General features: G+C 38.2%; 1 protein-coding gene across 1 annotated transcript in view; it reads right to left on the bottom strand.

Annotated features, from left to right (window-relative positions):
* The window catches only part of HECTD4 (HECT domain containing E3 ubiquitin protein ligase 4), a 133,077-nt gene that overhangs the window by 117,892 nt on the left and 2,758 nt on the right, over positions 1 to 12,427 (bottom strand). The window contains exons 2-6 of the mRNA XM_006894679.1: positions 9,150 to 9,239; positions 8,124 to 8,254; positions 4,693 to 4,801; positions 3,526 to 3,664; positions 77 to 247 (exon numbers count right to left, since the gene is read on the bottom strand). Coding sequence (XP_006894741.1) covers positions 77 to 247; positions 3,526 to 3,664; positions 4,693 to 4,801; positions 8,124 to 8,254; positions 9,150 to 9,239 — 640 coding nt within the window. The remainder of the gene's footprint in view (positions 1 to 76; positions 248 to 3,525; positions 3,665 to 4,692; positions 4,802 to 8,123; positions 8,255 to 9,149; positions 9,240 to 12,427) is intronic.

Below are 12,427 nucleotides of genomic sequence, written 5' to 3' on the forward strand. Positions count from 1 at the left end.
AAATCTCTCTAAATGTTCATTAAAATTATTAAAATAAAATTTAAAAAAAAAAATAAAATAAGAAAGCTCAACCTACCACAAGTTCAAAAATGTCCATGAAGACAGAATGTCCCTTAGGAGTTTTCTCATTCAGACTGGCCGGAGACCAGATCCAATAGAAGTAAGTACCATCTGAAGACAGGTGCACGGTGCTCATAGTGCTGCCAATGGGCAGGTGATTGGCTGGCATGGACACCACCTGACCCACCTGGCCATGAAAGAGAGGAAATCGGTATCAGCATGAAAATGAAATTCTGGTACTAAGTTCATCAATGACAGTAAGCTCCAAGAGAATCACAGGGCCTTTTGATTAAAACAATACTGATATTTATCTCCCCAAATAACATGTGGAAACCATAGGACAAAAACAGAAAAGGTCCTATAGTGGGTAACAACATAAACATGATTAGTCATGAAATAGAAAAAAGGATTTTGAAGGTTAACTCAAATTATAATTTAATAGGAAAAAGTATTTCCTTAACACTTCAAATCTGTTATACCCACATATTTTATGTAGCATTAAAAACATAGTTTTAAAAAAAAGTACTGTCTGTAATTTTCTTGGTAGACAAAATGTACGATTATTTACATTTAAGAGATAAGAATGATACTGTTGGAGCGCTGGTGGCCTAGTGGCAAGAAGCTGAACTGCAATCCTGAAGGCACTAGGTTTGAATCCACCAGATGCTCCACTGGAGATGGAGGGGCAATCTCTTCCTGTACCAGTGGTATCCAATTCAACAGTATACACTCAACAACAAACAAATAAAATTTTTTTAAAAACGAAAAAAGAATGATACTGTTATTTGTGTTCATATCCCTAGCACCTAATTCAGACCTAACTCAACGTTGTTTAAGAAACGGACATTGTAACCACACTGAACATGTGTCTTTATTTCTTAAAATGGAGTGAAAGGTAAAAGGTTTATCTGTTAAAAAAAAAAAGAAAAGAACATAGAAGGGAGTAAAAAATAAAGAGCGGAATGATGTCAAGAAAGAAGAAGGAGAAACGAGGAGAACAAGTTAGAAAGTAATGAATGTATGTGAATGAAATATTCCAAGTTCCCTTATGAAAAGGTTAGTGAAAGCTAAGAAGGCTTACTCAAATCCACCAAGTTCATGAGAAGAGAAGTTTCCTTCATTAGATATGAAGTACGTGTTTCTAACCCTAAACAGCCTTCATGTTCAGCATCATGGATTGACTGTACATCATTTCATATTAAATGTGTAGTTACATACTCATTTCTACTACCAGACATTAGCACTTAAAAAAAGAGAAAACTAAAATGAAGAAAACAGCTGGCTAAGCTTAAAGAACATTCAGGAGTAGGGGAAGAGTAGAAAAATAAGAAATGAAAATAATCAGAGAAGGGCAGATGCCCTCGGGGGACTGTGAGAGTATCCCTTTGATTAGTCACTTACTTTATTTCCACAGTTTCAAGTTTTCCTAAGGCTAGCTTTTTTTTTTTAGTTGTTATTGTTTTTTTTTTCTATTCTATAATTATATTTTATTAATTTTCATAAACATTTACAGAGATTTTGGGTTTCCATTCATTCACCGCTGCACCATTCTCTCTACCCTCCTCCCAGTTTGTTCTTGTCCAAATGCCACAGTGCTTGTCAAAGCTAAGGCTAGTTTTGATCCCCCAACTCTTTCCAGATGCACTTTTGCCCCAACTTGTTTTGTCTGTTGCGAATCTAAAAACTCCTTTAGCTGCTGTTTTTGTACTCTGCTGAACCTATGTTGTTTTTGTATGTGGGTAAGAACCAACTCACAGCTGACCCTCCAGCAAGTTTTCAAAGGCAATAAATCAAACAGGAGTTGACTGCCCACCTTTTTCCCTCAGAGCTGTTGGTGGATGCAAACTGTGTACCTCTGCATTGGCAGTGTAATTCTTTACAACTAAGGCACCAGCACTCTAGAAAATCTACAAGGCCAACAGCTATGGATTGTTCTATGCTCACCCCCAGTCACTTTCAACACACATGTCTATTAACTGATCTAAAGTACAACTTTCTTGGATCATTTCAAATTCTGGTAACAACATAAAGAAAATCTATGTATATGTTTAAATGTAAGTCATGTTCTGAAATTTGACATCTGTTCAACTCCTAGGCTTATAATTCTTTTTAAAAAAATACAGAAGAAAAATAAACTAGAAGACAGTTCTTATCGGTCTGTGTTAGTACAAGGAAATGAGGTTAAGGCACCAGTATTTTATTTGTTCATTTCACACTTTTGACAATCATTAAACAGGTGCTTGGGAGACATCACCATGAGCGACATACTAGTTAAGGCATAGTTGAGTGATAAGCAATTATGGACCATGTAAGTTTAGGCAAGTGAGTGGCTTTAGTTTATTTAACAATAAGCACTTACTGAGTTTTTATACTATGCCTAGTCTCAACTGCCTTATCTCGAGGATATGGCCACCATAGTTACATTTCACATGTAGGGAAAGGAAAGGAAGTACATAGGAGCTTGGCACAGGGAGAGACATTCATAAATATAAGTCCTATTACTGTTATTATTTTTATCAGATAGATATTAGATATCAAATATCCATTAGCTATTCTGCTAAAGGGATACAAAGATTAGTATGCCATAATCTAGTTCTAAAGTTCTTTATCCTAAAACCCAAACCATCTGGTAGCTGTCAACTGTGACTCCCAGCATGCTAGCATACTTCTAGCATACTCCATCATGTTTCCAAGACTGCAAGTCTTGAAATGGGAGGAGAGTGGCTGGTAGATTTGAACCACCAACCTCTCAAGTCAATTCTAACTTCCAGTGACCTTTCAACAGGTTTCTGAGGTTGGAAATCTTAATAGAAAGACACTGTCCATCTTGCTCCCAAAGAGCTACTAGTTGATGCTACCTGGCAGAGATGCACAGCCTTTTGGTCAGCAGCACAAGAGGTAACCAAAGTGCCTTTTTCAAGGTCTGTAAAAGTTGGTACATCTGAGCCAGACATAAGAACAGGTAATTTTGGTTTAATGGAGCAAGTGCTGCAATAAAGAACACTAAAGAGGAGCTCTTAATCCCCAACACACAATTGTTTTGTTTTGAACTCATTTCAAAGCTCCCTTCCCACTGTTCAGAATAAACTGAATAGGGAAATCAAAGGCTGTTTAGAACAAATTGGAGAGGGAAAGGATGCTGTCCCCAGACAGATCAGAGTTTTAAAGATTAGCTAGGATTTATATAATTCTTCACTCTTTAAAGGCTGTTTGTTTAAAAATAATAATAATAAAAAAGCTTATCACTGGCCTTTATAACTCAATGTATTCATTCAGTTCAAGAAGAAAGGAGTTGAGATTTAAGAAAGCAGAGAAAAAATCAGAACAGTAAAACTATGAAAATCAGAAGGATGCTTCTCTGGCAATAAAAAATTTATCAACTGTGCTAGTACTGCTTCTGATGATGCCTGATATTTCCCTTTTGTAGCCAAAATATACAGGATAATGCCTTTATTTTCTGCTTACCTGAAGAGTATTCTGGTCAATGACCTGGAAAAGGAAGTGAGGCTTATTATCAAAAGACACAGGCCGGTGGAGAAGACTGCCGCTGCCAAATGCTAGCCATCCCGGCTCCAGCTCCTCGTTTCGACAGTACACAAAGCCTCTGAGGGTTAGAGAAGGGCATTTCATCAGACACGGACACAGATAGCATCTCCCACCTGCTCTGAGAAAAGGACCAATTGATGCCAACAACCAGAAGGTGTGTGCAGGCACCTCTTGTTCCACTGCACTGCACTTCACTTGACGGCACTCTGAAGAGACTGCAGTTTTCACAAACAGAAGTTTGTGGCAACAATGTGCTGAGCAAGTCTATTACCACCATTTTTTCAAAAGCATGTTCTCACTTTGCGTTTCTGTCACATTTTGGTAATTCTCACAATATTTCTAACTTTTTCATAATGCTCTTGCACACTTTACTTTTATATATACAAAATGGTGTTTTTTGCTTTACTGTGATATTTCCTTTGTTGTGGTGGTCTGGATCTGAATCTGTAATATCTGGGATTGTATGTCTATATTTAGTTTACTTTGGAGTTGACAAACTATCATAAATATTAAATTTCCACAAGTAATTAGAAAAAAAGGTTGGGTGAAAGGCTTAGCTAAGAGTCTCAAACACTGGCTTCTTTTGGTAGTATTGCAAAGATTTTACATCTTATAAATCTTAGCTCTCTCGACTCACTCAACAGCACCCAATAACAACAGATCTTAACTTGAAACAACTTGCTATGCCAATGTTAAATCCAAGTACCAAAACACTTAACTAAAAAACAAGGGGAAAAGAAAGAACTCACTTAGCAATTTCTATTTATAACCATGGAGAAGTCACTGCTATTATTACAGGGATTCAGAGCACAGAGCATTTCCTGGCTGGAAACATGATCACAGCACTACCAAATGTGGTCAGAGTCAAGACAAAGAAAGGCTGTCTTTTTTTTTTTTTGTTAAGAAAGGCTGTCTTAAGAGAATATGAGAAAGAGGATGGTGGCAGTAAGAGGAAGGAATGGACTGCTATGTTTCAGACTTGACCTTAGTTACATATGGGTAGTCAGTGTTCAACCCCAAGGGCTGTCTTTACAAAGATTAACATGAAAAGGAAAATGGTCTTTCAGCAAATTCCATGCAACTGACCTGAGAGTGCCATGCAATCCAGACCCCAATTTGCTTACTCCTCTTCCCACAGAGTTGGTCGTATACAGGTAAAGGCCATCTGCTGTGAGACAGCGTCCCAGGTCAGCATCTGAAAGCAGTTTCCACAAGTGAATCATAGGCATTATTGCTCTCATAAAGGTGCAAAAGCATACTTTCTGTACTGAAAAACAGCATTGGGGGTCGAGGGAAACACAATCTCCCACTTCTAAAATAAGAGCTTCAAAGTGACTTTTAAAGAACGCTGTTCATAAATTCCAAAATTAACCAATAAAAAATTCAGGGGGTGCAGGTTCAAGCAAAGTGGGAGGATAAAAACCAGCCAACCTTCTCCCCCCTTTAATGAAAGAAAATATTAAGTCAATGTAAAGCACCTCTGATTCTATCAGGAAATTATTAAGAGCGTAAAACTCTAATTGGAGGCAGAAGGGACATCCATTTCCTACATAACATGCCTCCGGAAACTCGATGAACTTTGATAAATGTCGATAGTTGTAGAGGGGCTTCAAGCCTTTTGTTCAGAGGGTAACTATGAGGTGTGCTCGACTCGAAGGCAATCAACAACAATACTGTAATTAGTGATGATGTAGGCTTAAGTTTTCAACAGCCTTGGGTACTTTTTGGGTAACCTTGACCTCTCTTTCTTCATCTGTAAGATGTGTTTTGTAGTATATGCATCCAAGGTTACTGCCATGGCTAAATGAGATCATATTCATTTGTTACAATGTTGTCTGTTCCCTGGAAAGTCAGTAGTCCATGAATGGTGAATGACAATATTCAGATACACTGATTATACACATTAAGCTAAAATCTTTATCTGCGGATTTTTCCATGCAGAATTCTAATTTTAGTTTAAGTGTAGCACAGCATAAAAGGGTAACATCTCTTCTATGTAAAAATACCAGCTGCCTTCCCCCTTGACTAGCCTTCTCCAAGCTAAGTAAATACTATCTTCTATCCACTTAGTTTGGTAACTCATATTTTAAAGAATTTACCTTAAAGACAGTGTTTATAGTTAAAGCTATGAGTGCTAATTTTTTTTTAGGTGGCACTTGTTTTTTTGTTTGTTTGGCTTTAAACATTCAAAAGATTTTCACTGTTGCAATTTTCTTCTTTCCTCCCCTCCCCTCTTTCTCAGCTCTCCCTGCAATGAACCCTTTGTTCGACTGTTGTCACACATATAATGTCTAATCTTATATTACTTTTGGGCAGTTCTTTCCCTCATCTGATCTAATGTAGTCTTTACTATCTATCTACTCTTTTCCCGTTCTCTCCACAACTCCTGCCCCCATGTTTGTCCTATTTTATAGTAGCAGTGTTATGCAGTATTTGTCCTTAGGTGACTGAGCTATTTCACTCAGCATAATGCCCTTCAGGCTTTCCCATGTTGTGTAATGTTTTACAAGTTTCTCGGTCCTCCGTTAATATTTCATTGTGTGACTATACCATAGTTTTTCTATCTATTCACTTGTTAATGGGCACTTGGGTTGCTTCCATCTCTTTGCTATTACGAACAATGAGTGCTAATGATTATCAGCATTCCATCATATACTTATTATCCTGTGGCCTTCAAGAAGTTCTCCATCCTCATGGGTGGAGACCTCTTACTTCTCCTGCTGAAAGTGGTATAGTGGTAAAGGAACGAAATCATCTCCATGAAGCCCTATCACTCACAGGGTTAGCAGTACCTTCCTACACGATGCAAACATCACACCATTGAAATCAGTACTGAGTATGATACCTTAAAACTGGGTTTACTAATTGGAAGCAAGTGGTACCTATGAACATTGGTTCTGGGAAGAAAAGTTAAAATAGGTAATCATTTTTAAAATATTCACTTCCTGTTTAAACATCTTCTCTTCATTGAATTCAACCTAAATTTTGAAAATTTTAGATGGCAATCTAAAGATTACAGGCCAAGATCTTAACAGTGTGAGTCTAGCCACGAGTGGCAGTGAAGGTGCTAGCTAAACAGACTGACCAAGAATATTCTCTCAACTTCTATACATGTTGAATCCTTCCATATTAAAAGTATTTAAACATTAAATTACCATAAGAAAAGGATCAAGAAGGAAAACAAAGATACAGAAGAGTGTAGAACAAACACATCGGCTGAATACCATAATCCTCACTAAGAGATACACTAAAGGGGAATAAAGAGATTTAAGGTTTTGGTTTTGCACGAAGATGCAAATTCAAGCCTGCAGTAAGTTTAGAGAACTTCCTGGAGGACCACAAACTCTTGCTTCTCCTGATCGCTCTGGTGAAGTCATGAAGGTAAAAAGCAACATCCACACTGGCCTGCCTACTCTGCTGACCTCATGTGACAGCCTGTAGAAATGGCAGTCCTTGGATAAAAGCTGAAAGGGTAGCCTGTTGCTCAGATAGAGACCTATATACTTGCAGCCACCAGAAGGTTGCCCCCACTGACACTGGGACAAAAAGGGGAGAATAGTTCAGAACAGACTCTTGATACCACATCTAATTCATACCAATTGTACCAGCAACTTGTTTCTGTTGAGTCTTTCCAAAATATTAGACATTTTAAAATGGAGGTGCCGTGCTGGGTTTGGTTTGTTTTTAGCATTTTTTTTCTTCAGTTCTGTGATACTTAGTGCTATAGCCATAACAAGTTTCAATGGCAGTAACAAACAGGTGTGGGAACAAGGTGAACTCTTGATAAGCCTGTAGTTCTGCTGGTGGGACAGAAGCACACAGATATGTTCAGCTGAGCTCCCAGCCCCACGGGTGTACTGTGCTGTGTATGTTCCAGTGTGCCACTGGAGAGGCTTGATCCACCTGCCAAGTCAGTGAAGTGAAGGTCAATTAAGAGAGCCTATGGCATGTTCACCAAGAAAAGTAGAATAAAAAGACCTGAAGTACTGGAAAGCTGTAAAAACATTTCCATCTAACCCATGGTATTTTAAAAAAGATGAAAAGATTTATGCCCTCTTCCACTGCTTTACTGCTTTTGGCTTTTAGGACTGAAGTGTTGATAAACACACACAAAACATGACAGACAAAAAGAAACTGTATCAAACAGGAAGACTTGATATTTTTATTATATTAAGAGGCAGTTTTCACCTTAAGGCTCCCATGTTCAAATCAGTTGTCTAGAAACCAATTTAAGTAATCTATGCCTCCCTGGCACGGTGCACAGATAATGCCTTTCCTTTCTATACTAACGCCTATCCATTTGCTTACCTCATAGAGTATCAGTTTTTTATACTTTTCCTGACAACACAATGAACACACTGTATAAGAGTCAAACTAAAAGGTACACAGTATTTGGTCTAAATCTTTTCCCATAACAAATTTGTGTTAAGATCTAAAAGCTGTACATGATCTTAGAGGGAAAAATTTTTTTTGACATCTTAATATAAATCCCTGAATAAAAGAAATCTGTGCAGTACCTTTATTTTCAGAATTGGAACCCGTGTTGCTCTCTGGTGCCGGTAACATGTCTTCATACCCCCATGAAACAATGTGCTTGCCACCAAGCAAACAGGAAGGTGATCCAGGTCCTCCTTCCAAAATCAACAGCCTATAAGGAGAGAAGGAGAACCACACAGATCCCAAGACTACCCATTTAAGCCAGAAAAGAAAAATCTACCCTATTAATCAAAAAGCAGAATACTAAGATAGTTTTCACATATAGTATTATACACCTGTAAAGACAGTCATAACGTGTTATAAATTTAAAAGACTACAAAGCTATTTAAAGGAGTGTTACAATTATAACTGTGTGTGTATATATATTTTACACAAAATTATAACAACATACAGATAATACATATGTATGCAGTAATGTAGATAATAAAATTCACTGTCCAAGCAAATTCCAACTCATAGCAACCCTGGAGGACAGAGTAAAATTGAAAGTCTGTTAATCTTCATGGAAAGAAGCTGCTTTATCTTTTTCCATGGGACAGCTGGTGAATTAGAATTAAATTCTTTAACCATTACAACAGGGCTTTAGTAATATATGTATCTACAGAGTTGTAATTATATTATAGAGTACTTATATGTGTACATATAACATACATGTGATATGTATGGGTTACGAGGTACATATAACCAAACAGGAGGATAATGATTTCTGGTGGCAAGATTATGAATGATTCTCACTTTCTTCTTCAATACAGTACCATCTTAAAATTTGCAGTACACATCCAATTTGCTCCAACCTACTGCATTTTTAAGAAACATCAAAACAAAAAAATTATAACATGCAGGAACACTTTCAAGAAAAGGACAGATGACATAAACATAAAATATGTATTTATTATATAACATTTATTAAGTCCAAAAACTGGATATTTTTATCTTTATATTTTCCTATTAGGTTTTAATAGCTTGGGAATCTATTTATAAAAGGAGTTTCAGGCACAAATCTGTAATATAAGGAAGACAGTTAGGGACCCCCAGTGGCAGCTTACCTATATAGTACATCAGCGACAGGGAGGGACCCTAGATCAGTCTGTTTCTGTAACAGATGCACTGTGTGGACAAAAGTTTTCAATGATCCCCTGAAAGTGAAAGAAGAGAACAGAAAATCATTAACACTGAAAAGTCAAGTGACTGAAGCCACAAATGGAAGTTCCATTAATTCCATGGGAACAATCTAAAAATTGTATCTGACCTACAACCAAAGCCAAAGACTGGGGGGAAAATGTTTGGCAATGACATATCCGACAAAGGCCTTGTATCTTAAAATTTATAGAACACTGCAGCACCTCAACAAGAAAAAGGTAAACAACTCAGTCACAAAAGGGCACAGGATATGAGTAGACACTTCACCAAAGAAGACATTCAGATGACAAACACATGAAAAAATGTTAACAATCCCTAGCTGTCAGTAAAATCCAAATGCAAACAACTATGAGGTATCATCTTACCCCAGCAACAATACCACAGTTCAACAGGCCAGCAAGCAACAAATGCTGGTGAGGTTGTGGAGAGATTGTAACTCACTTCTGGTGGAAATGTAAAATGGCACAAGCAGAAAGGAAGGCAGTCTGGTGCTTTCTTAAACAAGTTAGAAACAGAAATACCATTTAACCCAGCAATTCCACAGAGCCACAACTCAAACAGATGTTTGCATGCCCATGTTTATTGCTGGGCATTATTCACAACAGCAAAGAGATGGAAGTAACCCAAGTCCCCATCAATAAGTCCATGCACACTGTGGAATATACTACACAGTACTGAAAAACAATGAAACTGTAAAACATTATACGACAAGGAGGAGCTTTGGTGACATTATGCTAAATTAAATATCTCAGTCACAAAAATGACAAATACTACATACACTGCTGTTATAAAATAGAACAGACATGGGGAGGTTGCGGAGTAAATGGGGATAGAATGGACAGGTAATGAACACTGCATTAGAACAGATGAGGGGAAGAACTGTCTGAAAGGAACATATGAACAAGGGGTGCACTGCAGGGAGGGTGGGGGGAGGAGGAGGAAAGGGTGAGAATGTACAACAATGAATATACAAAAGGGAAAAAAGTATCTGTGGTTCTGCCAATCAGATGATGCACTGTACAAATTATACTTGGTTCTTTTTTTTTTAACAGTCGGTGTTCCCATTTCTTTGCTATTGTGAATAATGCAGCAGTAAATATGGTTGTACATACATCTGTTTGCATCACAGCTCTGGTGGCTTTAGGGTATATTCCCAGTAGTAGAATTGCCAGGCCAAATGGTATTTCTATTTCCAACTTTATGAGAACATGCCAGACCACTCTCCATAGTGGTTGTACCATTTTATGTTCCCACCAGCAGTGCATAAAAGTTCTAATCTCTTCACATTTGTTTGCTGCCCTGTTGAACTTTACTCTTGTTGCTGGGGTGAGATGCTATCTCATAGATGTTTTTATTATACTTGATTCTTACCAACTACCACTGGCTCCACTAAAAGTTAGTATGCTGAGTGGAACCATGCCAGTTATGTTACCCTTGCTTTTTATAGGTAAACTGTTTCCCCTTGATACAAAAGCTACAAGTATAAGGCTCAAGCACAAAGAATATGTGGCTATTATATCTAACAACTGTTTTCATCATCAAGCTATCCTCTCTAGAGGAGAGATTTCAGACAGTGAGGTTATATTTAAGACCTGATAGTGTTTTTAGGCTTGAGATTATAGATAAATAGACAGTCAATCCCATATGACATCTGACTACACCACATCACATTAAATAGTTAAAAAAGGAGAACATGTAACCAGCCAATGCTCTGTGCCAAGATTTTCTCCTTCTGCATCTCCTTTCTGTGAGCAGGGAATTGTAATACTTGCAGGGCTCATCACTATACCTACCTATATCCTTTCATTTCTTAACGTCTAGGTTTCTAGGAAGTCTGTAAGACAGACAGCAGGATCTAAAAGAAGGTACTCTTAAGAAGTACAAGATTTACCTGGCCAGATTCCAAGCAAAAATCACAAGGAACAATTCCTGAACTAAATGATCACCTGTATCAGAAGGGCTGACTTCAGGACTGCTGCCTTAGTCTCTTATCGAAGGCTTTAATTACTAAGTATCATATGCCTAACCCCAAAAGAAATGTAATACCTAACACTGGATGGAGTCGGCCTAAGGCCGTCTTCTTAACTGCCCCTTTCACTGTTTTGTGTGCAGATTAGAAAGGGCAAAAACACTGTGAATAGGGAGGCAGCGGATAGTGTGTAAAAGTATACACTGAGAGTCAGGTTATGCAGGCTCTGAACACTGGCTCTGCACCCTGAGGCTGCACAAGCTCCTACTTTCATTTCACTTCTGTGGATTCCTGTCTGTCCACCAGGGTACCTCCCTGGGGTAAGAGCACATTGAGTTGCCTATATAGTTGATAGCTATAAGGTACTATTTATCTGAGGGGGTGCATCTCACCGGAGGAATGAAAATGAAAGCCCTGCGAATGCTCCTAAGGTCTCATGTGATCTAGACCCTGTCTCGTTTCCTACCCTGTTCTCCACTCATTTCCCAGCTGCTCAGCTCTCCCTCGGCTGCCCCACTCAAGAAGAACGTCAAGAGTATTGCCACATGTGTTCCCTTTGCCTTGAACTGCCTGTGTCTGGCTTTGCTGCACGACTGACAATTTCCAGACATCAAGGCCTCAGTTTAAATGTTCTCTTCAGTATCATCTCCCCTTGAGGTATTGTTGTGGGGTCCCACCACCTATACCACTGACTTCTCTCTATCCCTGCCCCTAAAAAGTTCATGGTTTGCTTGTCTTTACAGTGCTCATCCCTTTTACAAGATTATCTTATGCAAGTATTTGCCATTCATTGCCTTCTTTACCCTCACATAAACCCTGCAATTTCAGGAACCATCTGCCTTGCTCACTGATATAACTTTAGTCCCATAAAGAATGCCTTGTTCATGGTTAAATGAGCACTAATTATTTGCAGAGTGATTTATGATTCAAGTTATCACCTCCGTAAGTGTTTTAGGCACCATGACACAAAAAGTAGCACATCCTAACACTTAGGAAAGTTCAAGTTCCTGGCATGCTGGAGATGCTGAATGAAGGAACAAACATCATAATAACTTGTGGGGAAAGCTGTGCTGTCTTTGAGAGGGTCAATATAAAAAGTCACCAGTATAACCATAAGGACTTCCAGAAAAAGCTTATCTAACACCAAAAAGCATGTGATTTCTGAAGTAAGTAAAGTCTAAAACAAGGTGAGAATATTCACAGTAAGTAGAATAG

This window comes from Elephantulus edwardii, unplaced genomic scaffold (assembly GCF_000299155.1).
Source record: "Elephantulus edwardii isolate Elephantulus edwardi_28Jun2011 unplaced genomic scaffold, EleEdw1.0 scaffold00148, whole genome shotgun sequence".
Classification (NCBI taxonomy): Eukaryota; Metazoa; Chordata; class Mammalia; order Macroscelidea; family Macroscelididae; genus Elephantulus; species Elephantulus edwardii.